Raw genomic sequence first — 14542 nt, forward strand, 5'->3', positions numbered from 1 at the left:
TAACAGACGTAGAATGGACAAGAGATTTCCAGAATCTGTAGACAAAAAAACGTAAACTCTAAATAATGTACAAGAAGAAATTGTTGCATCACTGTGCTATGTGACCAGTAGTATCTAGACAGGAATCACAATTGTTAGTGTAGAAGGTGGCCTTTTAGCCTACCATACTTACACCGATTCTATTACCCAATGTCAATCTCCTGGTCTTTACCCCATATCCTTTTTTTCTTTTAAAAGGAGTGGTAACAGCTTCACCCTAGCTACTCTTCTAGCCCTCTCATGCATATTATTGAGCGGGGGAAGATTTGTATTGGGGTTACTAGAGGTCAGGGTTGGAATCCTTTTTCTGATATATATGAATGATCCGGATCTTGAGAGCCGGGGTCAATTTCAAAGTTTGCAGATGACACTAAACTTGGAAGAATTATAAACAGTGAAGACAACAGTGTGAAAGTCCAAACGGACATTGAGAAGTTGGAGTGGGCAGATAGATGGCAGAGGAGGTTCAATGCAGCCAAGTTGAGATAACACACTTTGGGAGGGTGTTGAAAGAACACTGAAAGACAACATACAAATAGGGGGTACAATTCTAAAGGGGGTGCAGAAGCATTGGGACCTGAGTGTTTATGTACACAGTTCACTGAAGTTGGCATGACAGGTGGGCAACAATTGATAAAGCATACGGTATTCTCAGCTTTATTAAGAGTGGGACATAGTACAAGGGGAAGGTGATGTTGAACTTGCATTAGACACTTGTTAGACCTCAGGTGGAGTGTTGTGTACAGCTCTGGGTGCCTCCTTGTAGGCAAGATGTGAATGCATCGAGATCTTGCACAGCTCAAAAATATGCATCGACTATTGTGGCTTCCCATCACTCTTCTAATGCTGCACCCATGTTGCTACTGTCCCCTTTATACCATAACCTAGAATCTTCCTTTAAGTCAGTTGCATAGCACTGGATTCAAAGCCTTCTGGAAGTCCTTGTATACCACATCAACAGCATTATCATCAACAATTCTTTATTACGTCTTCATAATAAACTCCAGCAAGTTAGTTAAACACTATTTCCCCTGCACAAACCTGCACCAACTCTTCCTAATCAGTCCACATTTTCCCACATGATTACCAATACTTTCTCAAAATAACTTTCTAATACACCAGCTAGTAGGCAGAATAGACAACTGTACAAGTTCTCTAATCCAACTGTATTACATAAGAAATGCCAAGTAGACCTTTCAGTTATCTATAGGGAGAATGAGGGCAACAGAAGAAAAAAGGCCATGCAGAATCTAAGGAGCAGGTATCTGCATTCTCAACAAGGACGTTTTACATTTTAAACAGTGGTCAGTTATCAAGGTTTACTATCCCTAGTAGCCACACATTCAGACAACAAGCAACATGAATTCGACTGGGAAAACACTACTATCATAGGGCAAGCCAGACAGAGAACAGCCAGGGAATTCCTAGAGGCATGGCATTCATCCACAAACTCCATCAACAGACACATCGACCTGGACCCAATATACCAACCACTACAGCGGACAGCTAAAACTGACACCCGGAAGCGGCAAGGACAGACCACTATAAATACCGGAAGAAACATCAAAGAAGCGCTTTGCAGGAGGCTCCAGAGCACTGATGATGTCTCCTAGCCAGGGGACGAAACGTTTGCAACAAAAACTTCCAGCTCGGCGAACAGAACCACAACAGTGGTCAGTTATAGTTGATTTCAAAAAGGTCTATGTGCTCCACACGGATGCTGCAATTTTACACTAAGTCATTTAACATGTCTCATTGCAGAGGCTTTTATGCCCAATCCAATGTTACAGTATCAGAATTTTACAACAGAAAAAAAGTCAAAAACATGTTTTGAAAGAGTTACTGTCTGAATCAAATTCTACTGTCCTTTCCACACCAGATTGTGTTTCCACTATTGGTTCTGGTAGGCCATTCCATATCCTAATAAGCTTATGTTTAAGAAACATTCTGTGCCTGAGCCTTAACTTTACACCTCTAGTTATCAAATAAGAAACAGTATGTTAACTCAATAGTTTATCATTTCAAACAGCTTTAGCTTCTACGATCTTCCTTAATACTGAAGGCTTTTCTCTTTCCGTGTATCACATTTGTACCTTTTGTGCTCACCTCCATCTTAAATTAAAGCACACAAAACCTGTCACAATATTCTAAGTGCAAACCTGACCTTAACTCTAACGTACAACCTAGCATCCCAACTGTCACTGTCATTACAAACAGGAAGATCAATATATTCACTATTTGAGGAGACACAGCTGTTTAAACCTTTTGTTATTTCTTTACAGAAAGATTTACTATTTAGTATTCACATTTCCTTCTTTACTCCCACTCCAAAAAGCGTAATTGTACAATTCTCTGTAATAAATTTCATTAGATAATTAGTGTATCTATTCTGCAAACACATTGAAAGCTTACAAAATCATTTCAACTCTCACATCAAGACCTCCAAAGTAAAATGCAGGATGGAATCCATCTCACTTTCTATACAAGCATAAACTGGGTCACTACTTATTGGTGCAGCGCAGCATGATCACACACAAATAGTATTTCACCAAACTGGTAGCTCAATAACTTCAATCAAACTGTTCTTTCAAAAAGGAAGGGTCTCACTTTCCCGCAAAGGAAAATTAACCTCAATGATCAAAATGCAAACAATACTTTAAATTGCTAGGTGTACACCATACAATGCACCTTTCAATTCTCTTCCCTCCCTGTTGCCCCCAGCTGTTACTGCAGTGGCTCTAATGGAGGGAAAGAAATATATGCAAGTCATACTACTCAGCTACTTTCATACATCTTCTGGTAGTCAATTTACAGCTGCATTTGCAGAGATCTGGAATCAGGTCAACGGTGTTTAATAAATCTGTTTCTTTTGGCAAGAGAATATTTGGAGTGGGTGCAACAAAAGCGTTTACCCTCAAAAGGGCTTAAAAGAGTTTATAAAGCTCATATTTGAACTGGCAGAATTCACTGCTTCCTCCAACGGTAATAGTCATACGTTATACTTTGACACGAGGGGCCAGGTGTGCTCAATTTAATATCCATAAATCAACCCACCAACAAAGTAACAATTTGAAATGAAAACAGAATAGTTGTTCATTGAAAAAAAGCTACACAAGGGAAAAATTCCAGTAGCTCCAGACCAGAACTACCTGCAACTGGGAATTAAGCTCAAACTAAGATTTGTTTATTTCTGAATAATATTCATGAACAGACTTATACATGCCTTGTACAAAAGCCGTAGCCTACTTCTTGCATAAAGTCTGCCAGTGAGCTGTCCATCGTTTTCGCTATCCCTCCCGAATCTGTCAGGATTCTATCCATCAGAATGTCCCGTTTTTCAGGATATAGCAGTGGTGCAAGCACCACAGGACAACGCTCTTGCGGAAAATCTGGTGGATGAAAAAATTAGGAAATTAGTAACAATTGCAGTTCTTCTACAGGCATTTCAGGTGAGCTTGAAAGAAAGAAAATCCCTCCAAAAACATTCCCTTCAACTTCTACCCACATGACTTGCAACCTGGTTCCAATCACCTACAGACACACTCATCCTCCGTTTTAATGAATGCTCCTTCACCCTTTCCCATTAGACACAGCCAATTCCAAGTAACTCCTCTTACAATATAACTTAGAGGAACAACAAATGACCTGTTCGCAAAAGTTGATTATGCCATCAAAACGATCCACAAATTATGAAGAATACCAGTTTAGACAAGGTACACAAAGATGACCAATAGCTGGAGAACTGCAGCTCAGGAATATACTTATAGTTTGGGAAAGCAAACTGCAGTACAATTTCCCTCCGTGCTACAGCATCCTGAGGACAAGGTTAGATCACATGGAGCACTGGGAGAACGAGCCACATGGATACAGTACTTGCTCGAAGGTAGAAAACAGGGTGGTGGAGGGGGGTTGCTTTTCAGACTGGACGCCTGTGAACAGCGGAGTGCCACAAGGATCAGTGCTCGGTCCATTACTTTTTGTCATTTATATAAACGAGTTGGATGTGTGTAAGAGGTATAGTTAGTAAGTTTGCAGATGACATCAAAATGGGAGGTGCAGTGAACAGCAAGGAAAGTTACCTCAGATTACAACGGGACCCTGATCAGATGGGCCAATGGGGTGAGGAGTGGCAGGTGGAGTTTAATTTAGATAAATGTGAGGTGCTGCATTTTGGAAAGGCAAATCTGGAGTTAGAGGTTTATAAAACTACGAGGGTCATTAATAGGGTGTCCAGAACTCGTGGGCATAAAGTTGAGAGGGGAAATGTTTAAGAGGGGAGATAAGGGGCAACCTTTTCTCACAGAGGGTGGTACATGTATGGAATGAGCTGCCAGAGGTACAAGTGCAACATTTAAAAGGCATCTGGATGGGTATATGAATAGGAAAGGTTTGGAGTGATAAAGACCAAGTGGTGGCAAAATGGATTAGATTAAGTTTAGGATATCGGGTCAGCATGGACGTGTCAGACAGTAGGGCCTGTTTCCATGCTGTACATCTCGATGACTCTATATAGTTAAACAAGACAAGTCAGAGCAATCTCTTTCTTCTTGACTCACCCCTCCGAAAAGTAATGACTGTATGCAGAGAAGTTGGCATGTTGCTTGGCATCTTTGCCTCTCATTTTCACAACTATTACTCACGATGGCAGTAATTTCAGATTACATTCAACACTAGCCATTCCTGACTTGTTCTACAAATAACAGGCAGTCAAACACATTTAGGAATTGATCAGGAGCAAAACCCAAAGCCTACTTTACTCAGAAAGCACCCCAAAGCAAAAAATAAATCTCACACCCCAACCACTCCAACAGTTGAAATCTGTTCCTTTAGCTTGAACTAAGGATTAGAATCAACACCTTCAAATCAGTCTCCAAAGCTGATCTGCTCACTTGATAAAAGGTTAAACCACAGGAGATGTTGAAGGTGAGCGACTCAGACATTTGCAAACACTTTCAGCACATTTAAGAGACCTAGCATCACCATCTCAGGGCAATTCGAATCAAAACAGTAACTCGTAATCTTACCAATGTCTAAAAATGAATTACAAAGAAATTTTACGATGGCTGGCACTGGAAACTTCAGGCATACTCTGGCGTACATCTACATAGTAACACATACATAGAACCTCCATAACTCAGAAATAAGCTGTGTAGTTCTTTTCCTATTTCCCAGGTCTTAATTCATAGCCCTGTCAATTAAAGCAATTCAAATATAAATCTAGGAATTTTGGTTTATATGCAATGAAGAATTCTATCGCTACTACCTTGTCAGCCATGAATTTAGATCTTCATCACTCTGGGTGGAAAAAATTTGCTACTCCCTGTTGATGGTACACCATTTTGACTCTTAGGTATTAGAAATCATGTCTTGCTTACCTCTGCGCAAAGTTTTAAGAAAAGCGTCAATTTGTTCCTGTCCAACACCAAAAGCTCCCTTTTGCCCAAACAGCAGATGGGAGAGGAGCAGGTGTAGGACCTCTATTGCAATATCCTGAAAGCCACCTTCTTGGTTCCCGCTTACGTCTGCGTCGATGTAAGATCGCAGAAGATCGGGAAGTTTCTGTTTCACGAACTGGAGAGCTGCAATTCAAAAGAAACAACTTTGCTAAAGAGGCAATATCAATGGATATCTTTTTCAGTGACACGAGTTAATGGAAAAGCTTTCCACAAGTAGATTAAAAGGTGTGTGCTTCTGTAAAAAGACTTGGGTCTGACTGACAGACAGGTAAAAATTGCTCAAAATTGACAGCTCCACTTTGAGAATTCCCACTGTGGTGAGATAGTAGAGACCTGTCTGTTTTAATGGATAATCAAGATTCTGCAAGACAATTATTTTCTGAATCCATTTCAAAACAACAGGGTATGAATAGTCACATTGACACCACTCAAATAAAACAGATCATATCCAATTAAATATAGTGCTCTTTTTCCAATTGTACAGTTTAAAATTAATTTTGGCTTTGCTTGCAAAGAACAGCACTATCTGATCAAATTCTCAGAATCAACATTCGTCATTCACTAAAGAACTGGTTATCATTTTCCTGAAGTGAAAAGTTGGCAATCAACATTTTACTTATTTATAAAATAATCTTAAACCTCTTTTAAAGAAAGCCAGACATATAAAATACTGATAACTTGATCTTGCAAACAAAACCATTGGTCCAACAGAAACAGATAATCCAAGAACAGAGTGGCATCGAATTCCTTGTTGTTCTAGAACCTTGTACAATTCCAAAGTGCTGAAGATAGTTAACAATCAGGAACATGGAACAGGAAAGTTTTGTTTTGAAAAAAGGAAGCACCATGAAATAAAAACAGTTGAGTGCTGGACTGTTCAGGTAAATGCCCAAACCCAAAAAAAAAATACAATTTGAAAAGGCAGTTCAGAATTGACGTTAGACTAGCCAAGACAACTAAGTTGCTTATAGTGACTGTATAACTCATCTATAATTGGAACAATTAAACTGATTGAACTCAAGTTTGGAAACAAGTGCAGTTGTCTAAGCTACTCCTTCTCAAACTCCTTGTGTAGCTTGAATAATTAGGCAAACAAAATTTAAATACACACTCCAATCAGTAGATTTAATCCTTGAGAATCTTATTCCCACTGGTTACTTGTCATTTCCTTTTTCTAACTTCACTGTTTATAATGCCTTGTTAATCAAAATGCTTCCAACAACATCCATATGTTCACGCCTTTGAGCAAAATTGTTCGTTTATAAAGCGTCGTGTGTTGATGTCAACAAACAGAATCAAAGCCAATATATTATGTTGGAGTATTATAGCCAAAAGAAGAAAGCAAAGTAGGTTAGTCTAAACTGGATTCAAGCCCAGAATGGTGATAAAGAGTTTGTGGAACTCAGTCAAGTTTCCATACAACCAAAGTGCAAATTTCAGATGGCCTAGTTTCACAGCACTTTCAAACACAGGTTGAAATACATAGTTTCAACAAGTTACTCACCAAACCCCCGCAGATCTGAGCTAGAAGAATTCAGCAATGCAAGGCCAAAGATGACCTAAAACATAAATGCATCATGAGACAACAAAATAATTGCACCAATAATAAGTTAGAAACATACATAGCTACTTGCTAAAAAAGATCACTGTTAGGCCACATAACACAAAGGTGCTCTTACCTCTTGGACCTTGCTTAACTTGAGCACTTTACTAAGCTGAGTAAACAGATGGGGTGAAGGCTTCAGGCTCTGCAGAGAAAGAATATAATTAGTTAAATCTCAAACAAAATAGTTAGTGTAACTTGGGCTGTAACAAGATAGATGAAATTAAAAGCACAAACACTGGAAATGAAATATAAAAACAGAAGCTGACAAAAATTGCAGAGTAAACATCTGAAAGTGGAAAATGCTTTTAAGAAATGCAGAGGAGAATCATTCATCAGGGGGAAAAAAAACAATTCCAAAATAACTGTTTATATTCTTATGGCTTTTTTCTAACTTTTAACAGACATTTAAACTCATTTTTGCTCATTCTTTGACAACTTATGAACAATTTCCTTTTCAGCTTCAAGCCTCGTTAACAGCGAAGACATTCAATTCAATGAGAAATTCTTCAGCAAACAGGAGGAAACAAATTGAAGGAAGACTAATTTTGATTGCATTCGGCAAGAACTTTCAAAAGCTGATTGGGGGGCAGGTTCGCAGGTAATAGAGACTGGTGGAAAATAGGAAGCCTTCAGAAATGAGATAACGAGTGCAGAGACAGCATATTCCTGCTAGGGTGAAAGGAAAAGGTGGTGGGGATGTTAGGGAATGTTGAATGACTAGAGAAATGTAGGGTTTGGTTAAGAAAAAGAAGGAAGCATATGGGAGGTATAGACAGGAAAGATTGAGTGAATCCTTACAAGAGCATAAAAGCAGTAGGAGTATACTTAAGAAGGAAATCAGGAGGCCAAGAAGGAGACATGAGATAGGTTTGGCAAATAGGGTTAAGGAGAATCCAAAAGGGTTTTTACAAATACATTAAAAGGACAAAAGGGTAACTACAGAGAGAATAGGGCTCCTCAAAAATTAGCAAGACAGCAGTAGGAAAATTGGGGGGGGGGGGGGGAAAAAAGAAGGAAGATACTAAATTAGTATTTTAGCATCAGTGTTTCTGTGGAAAAGGATACGGAAGATATAGCATGTAAGGAAATAGATGGCGACATCTTGAAAAATGTCCATATTAGAGGTAGTGGTGCTGGATATATGGAAACGCATGAAGGTGGATATATCCCCAGGACCTGATCTGGTGTACCCTAGAACACTGAGAAGCTAGGGAAGTGATTGCTGGGCCTCTTGCTGAGATATTTTAATCATCAATAGTCATAGGTGAGGTGCCAGAAGACTTTTGGCTAACGTGGTACCACTGTTTAAGAAGGGTGGTAAGGACAAGCTAGGGAACTACAGACCGGTGAGCCTGACGTCTGCGGAGGGCAAGTTGTTGGAGGGAATCCTGGAGGGACAGGATGTACATGTATTTGAAAAGGCAAGGACTGATTAGCGATGGTCATCATGGTTTTGTGGGTGGGAAATCATGTCTCACAAACTTGATTGAGTTTTTTGAAGTAACAAAGAGGATTGATGAGGGTAGAGCAGTAGATGTGATCTATATGGACTTCAGTAAGGCATTCGACAAGGTTCCCCATGGGAGACTGGTTAGTAAGGTTAGATCTCATGGAATACAGGGAGAACTTGCCATTTGGATACAGAACTGGCTCAAAAGGTAGAAGACAGAGGGTAGCGGTGGAGGGTTGCTTTTCAGACTGGAGGCCTGTGACCAGTGGAGTGCCACAAGAATTGTTGCAGGGTCCACTGCTTTTCGTCATTTATATAAACTATTTGGACGTGAACATAGGAGGTATAGTAAGTAAGTTGCAGATGACAAAAATTGGAGGTGCAGTGAACAGCTAAGGTGGTTACCTCAATGTACAACAGGATCTTGATCAGATGGGCCAATGGACTGAATGGTGGTGGATGGAGTTTAATTTAGATAAATGCGAGTTGCTGCATTTTGGAAAGGCAAATGAGGAAAAGACTTATACACTTAATGGGAAGGTCCTGCAGTGTATTGCTGAACAAAGAGACCTTGGAATGCAGGTTCATAGCTCCTTTAAAGGGGAGTTGCAGGTAGATAGGATAGTGAAGGAGGCATTTCGTATGCTTTCCTTTATTGGTCAGAGTATTGAGTAAAGGAGTTGGGAGGCCATGTTGCAGCTGTACAGGCCACTTTTGAAATATCACGTGCAATTCTGGTCTCCTTCCTATCGGAAAGATGTTCTGAAACCTGAAAGGGTTCAGAAAAGATTTACAAGGATGTTGCCAGGGTTGGAGGATTGGAGTTACAGGAAGAGGCTGAATAGGCTGGGGCTGTTTTCCCTGGAGTATTGGAGGCTGAGGAGTGACCTTCTACAGGTTTACAAAATCATGAGGGGCATGGGTTGGGAAAGTCCAGAACTAAAGGGCATAAGCTTAAAAGGTGAGGGGGAAAAGATATAAAAAGGGACCTAAGGGGCAACTTTTCCATGCAGAGATTGGTGCGCGCATGGAATGAGCTGCCAGAGAAAGTGGTAGAGGCTGGTGCGATTGTAACATTTAAAAAGGTATCTGGATGCGAATGTGAATAGGAAGGGTTTGGAGAGATGTGGTCCAAGTGCTGGCAAATGGGACTACATGAGGTTGGGATATCTGGTCAGCACGGACGAGTTGGATTGAAGGGTCTGTTTCTGTGCTGTACACCTCCATGACTCTATAACAGGGTAAGACTCTGATTGTGAACTACAACCAATGAGCGGTAATGGGCACTTCAAAAGAAAGTGGGCAAAATGAAGATTAAAGATTCCTAAAAGACATTTCAAATCAGAAAGAATGTCAAAGAAAAGCAATTACTAAGCAGAATGAAACATGAAAAGAAAAACAAAATTACCTAATTCTTACCAAGGATTAAAACAGCAATACTCTCTCAAAGAAAAGCAATACATTGAAAGGACAGTGGATGAGAATTTTAATCACTACAAAACATTGATAAACTAGATTAAAATGATTTCTTTGCAATGCTCAACTTTATTTTTAAAATGTCATTTTCCAGCATTTCGGATTGAAGAATATGAAACAGAAGAAATGGGAGTGAGCCAGAGGCTGGGGTTGAGACAACAGAGGTTTCTGAAAGCAGAAGGACTTCCTTTTACCCAGCCATCGAAATAACATGTTACTATTACCCAGATCTGGAATGTGATGTCAGCAGAAACAGTAATCAACCCAACCTGAACAGCTTGTGCACACCTTCCCAGTTAAACAGATATACACACTCCAAGGCTTAAATGCTGAATAAAACTTTGCAGTAGTTCATCTATTGTCAAGTGAGGAGAGACAGCAAGCAGGAATTTGGCACATTTCACTTGTTACTGGTGGCCACATCTCTGAATAAAAACATTTAGATATTTGAACAGCATGGTCCACTCATCAGACCCGCAGTTTTGAGGGACCACTCCGAACAAATATTGCCAAATTATTTTTCCCACTGTACTTCCACAGGATAGGAGAAGCAAAATCATCCTGTTGCTCAATTGTAATATCTTGGCTCAATTTAGCACCTGTTTTTGCTTAACCCAATTGAGAAGCAATCTTTGCTTTATGCTAAGATGGCTCTGTTAGTGCATTTAGCAGGTCCTCAGCAAATTTCCACATCAAATAATTACCTCATGCCCTGCTCTGCCATAAAGGAAACAAAACTAAATTTGCTCTTTTGTAAAGTTGCCTTTTTTTAAACCTTGAACAAGCCACTAGTCCTATTATCTCACAACAAATAAGCTGCATTCCACGTTTACAAAAAGATGCGATTTTCTTGGGTTTGTTTCTGCGGTAAACAAAATTCTCTCCAACAAGTGAGTCAATATCTAAAAGGTCAACGATTCAAAATCAATGAAAAAATTCTAGGACAGAGAGAGGAGGAGGTATTCATCAAATTCAGGGTCTACACCGTTCTATCTGAAAAGGGTTACGGAATCCAATACTGCAATTAATTTTGAAAGAGAGCCAGAGTCTTTGATATGAGAATTTCCTCAATCTGAAAGCAACTTTCAGAACGTGCACTTCAGGTGCAGTTTCAGTCACACTAAAAGAAGCTAAAAAAACTCAAATACCAGTCAATTCAGCTGTAAAAGTGCCTACCTTCTGATAGTGCAACGGATTGTCAATGGCGTAGCACAGCGTCGAGATAAAGTTTGGCTTAGTAATCAGGGACGCACACTCTTGAATCAGAAACTGAGTCTGCAAAAAAAAAGTTGTTTTAAGAAATAGAAATTAGGATAACAAGTTAGGGAAATGGAACCTATGCTACAGACATGTACGTAATTTCAAATCAACGCATTAAAATCTCCCAAATGACGCAGCCTCTGCAGTACAAAGGAATTTACCAAGCAGCATTCTGAGTTTCTGTTTTAGAGAGATGGATTTTGTTTGATTGTTGTACCGTGATTTCAATCCTGTGTTTAAATATTTACTTTATGCAGCAATTAGTTCTGCAAAATAGCAAAAGATATGGATTTCAAGTTTCACATGAAGTAATCATAGATTCATCAGAAATAATTGAGTAGGGGGAAATAACCAGAACTAAGGAACAACTTAGCTTGCAAGGGAGACTGCACACAATTTATCAACAACATCAGGACTTGAAAGAATACTTTTGAGTAAAGATTATATAATTTTGGTTAGGAAGTAAATATGGTTAAAAACTTACCTACTTAAGCTACTAAAATTGCATTGTTAACCACTTAAACTTTAACAGTTCTGCTGAACAACAATATTAATAAATATTAAGTCCTACATTTCAGATCAATGCAGTGGTATTATGTCAGGCTTTCAGTCAGAACATGTTGTTTTGATCCTCCAGGAACAGTCCTAAGTTTGGGTTTAAAAGGCTTGAAATTTGTGTCAAACACAGTTGCCTGGAACTGCATTTAGGGTGTGATGGCTAGCAGCAGCACTAGTTGGATGTGGATGTTACTGGGTATTGGCAGATTAAAAACTGCCTGGGAGCACTCTGAGCAGGGGACTGACAATATGTGCCCACGTGCAAACAGTAGTAAAAGCTGTAAAGTCAGAAATTCTTAATTGCTTGGCACAAAAACACTTTGGACGATTGTGAGGTAGGCAAAGATTAACACCCTCATTAAAGATAAACACAATAGGATTTTCTATGAACCAAAGGCTGAATGGCAACGGTGAGCGGTAACGCCCTAAGAGTGTTTCAAAGGACATTTCAGGCAACTCATCATAAAAATCTTTTTTTTCCCCGATTGGTTCATTTGCAGAACAGGAGCAAGTTGTGAAAACAATTTCACAAAATCATGGTAACCTAGACAAGAGGAAAAGTGCAGCATGTTTTTAAGCTTAGTATTAAACTGTCAAAATTATTCTACTCCTCTTCTAAACTGCAAATCTTTAACTTCAATACATTAATCGGAAGGCCACCTATCACTTAACATTCTATTATTTTACATACCTAATCTTGGCTAGTGTTCCTGATCTTAGACAGTTGACTCAATATCACTGAACCAGGAGACCTTGGCTCAAGCCCCACCTCCCCCAGAGGTGTGAAACAACATCGCGGAATAGAGATCGATTAGAAAATACCAAGATGGTTGACAAGTGATTTAATTACATATGAACAAAGACCAAGAGTTGGCTACTTGGCCCTTCAGGCCTGCACACAAATGTCATTACAGTTTATCAGATTTTAACTTCAACTGTACAGTCTTGCATATTCCCCAATAACCTTTTATCCTTTTTGCAAGGTTTGTAGCTCAGGTTGAGGTTTAGGGTGCAAGTTTGCTCGCTGAGCTGTAGGTTTGATACCTTGGCGTTTCATTACCTGGCTAGGTAACATCAGTGGCGACCTCCAAGTGAAGCGAAGCTGTTGTCTCCCGCTTTCTATTTATATGTTTGTCCTGGATGGGGTTCTGGGGGTTTGTGGTGATGTCATTTCCTGTTCGTTTTCTGAGGGGTTGATAGATGGTATCGAGATCAGTGTTTATGGCGTTGTGGTTGGGGTGCCAGGCCTCTAGGAATTCTCTGGCATGTCTTTGCTTAGCCTGTCCCAGGATAGATGTGTTGCCCCAGTTGAATTGGTGGTTTTTTGTTTCAATCCGTATGTAGGGCTATGAGGGAGAGAGGGTCGTGCCTTTTTGTGGCTAGCTTGTGTTCGTGTATCCTGGTGGCTAACTTTCTTCCTGTTTGTCCTACATAGTGTTTGTGGCAGACCTTGCATGGAATTTTGTAGATGACGTAGGTTTTGTCCATGGGTTATACTGGGTCTTGTAAGTTTGTTAGTTTTAGTTCGAGAGTGTTGATGGGTTTGTGTACTACTAGGATTCCGAAGGGTCTCAGTAGTCTGACTGTCATTTCTGAAAATTTTTTGATCTATGGTAAGGTGGTTAAGGGTTTCTGGCTGTGTTTGGTCTGCTTGTCGTGGTTTGTTCTTGAGGAATCTGCAGACTATTTTTTTTTGAGTATCCGTTCTTCTTGAATACGTTGTATAGGTGGTGCTCCTCCATTTTCGGAAAACAGAGGACAGAGGACAAACAGGATGTTAGCTAGCCACCAGGATACACGAACACAAGCTAGCCACAAAAAGGCACGACCCTCTCTCCCTCGTAGCCCTACACGTGGATGAAAGCAAACCCACCAATTCGACTGGGACAACACATCTATCCTGGGACAGGCTAAGCAAAGACATGCCAGAGAATTCCTAGAGGTCTGGAACTCCAATCACAATGCCATAAACAAACACATAGATCTAGATACCATCTATCAACCCCTCAGAAAACAAACAGGAAATGACATCACCACAAACCCCCGGAACATAAATAGAAAGCAGGAGACAACAACATTGCTTCACTTGGAAGTCGCCACTGATGTTACCTAGCCAGGTAATGAAACATCTGGATATCAAACCTACAGCTCAGCGAGCAAACCTACACCCTAAATCTTTTACCCCCGTGGCAAAGATCTATTTAGTTTTACCTCAAAAATGTTTAAAATTTTGCCTCTATAACCAAAGACACTAACCTTCTGAAGAGTCGTTACTGGACTGGAGAAAGTAACGTTGCTGTCTCTTCACAGACCTGCTGAATTTCTCCAGTAATGCGTGTTTTTGTTAAATTGGGTGACCCCTTAATTGAGATCCCTAGCTCTAGATTCACCCAAAAGAGAAAATATCCTTTTGATACTGCCCAGTCAAGTCCCTGCAGCATCTAATGTGTCTCTAAATCACCTGACTTTTAAACTCAAGGATACAGGCCTAGCCGTACCTAATAGGGCAATCCGCTCATTCCTGCTCTAGTAAATCTTTGCCAAATGCTTCTTTAACTACAGTGGCCAGTGCTATACATGCTGTTTCCCTGTACAATCTTGCACTCAATTCCCCTTACAGTAAGCTAATCACATTGTATTATCTTTCTTGATTGTTGTACCTACACATCAACTATGTGATAGTCATGCACTAGGACA

At 39.9% G+C, this 14542-nt stretch overlaps 1 protein-coding gene across 6 annotated transcripts in view; it reads right to left on the reverse strand.

Moving 5' to 3' along the window:
* cnot1 (CCR4-NOT transcription complex, subunit 1) overlaps positions 1-14542 on the reverse strand; it is a 159222-nt gene that overhangs the window by 101924 nt on the left and 42756 nt on the right. For all 6 annotated transcript variants that reach the window (XM_060838293.1, XM_060838289.1, XM_060838294.1 and 3 more), the window contains 5 exons: positions 11204-11302; positions 7175-7243; positions 7000-7054; positions 5415-5618; positions 3263-3428 (listed from right to left, as the gene is read on the reverse strand). In XM_060838293.1, coding sequence (XP_060694276.1) covers positions 3263-3428; positions 5415-5618; positions 7000-7054; positions 7175-7243; positions 11204-11302 — 593 coding nt within the window. The remainder of the gene's footprint in view (positions 1-3262; positions 3429-5414; positions 5619-6999; positions 7055-7174; positions 7244-11203; positions 11303-14542) is intronic.

Source organism: Hemiscyllium ocellatum, chromosome 17, assembly GCF_020745735.1.
Source record: "Hemiscyllium ocellatum isolate sHemOce1 chromosome 17, sHemOce1.pat.X.cur, whole genome shotgun sequence".
NCBI lineage: Eukaryota > Metazoa > Chordata > Chondrichthyes > Orectolobiformes > Hemiscylliidae > Hemiscyllium > Hemiscyllium ocellatum.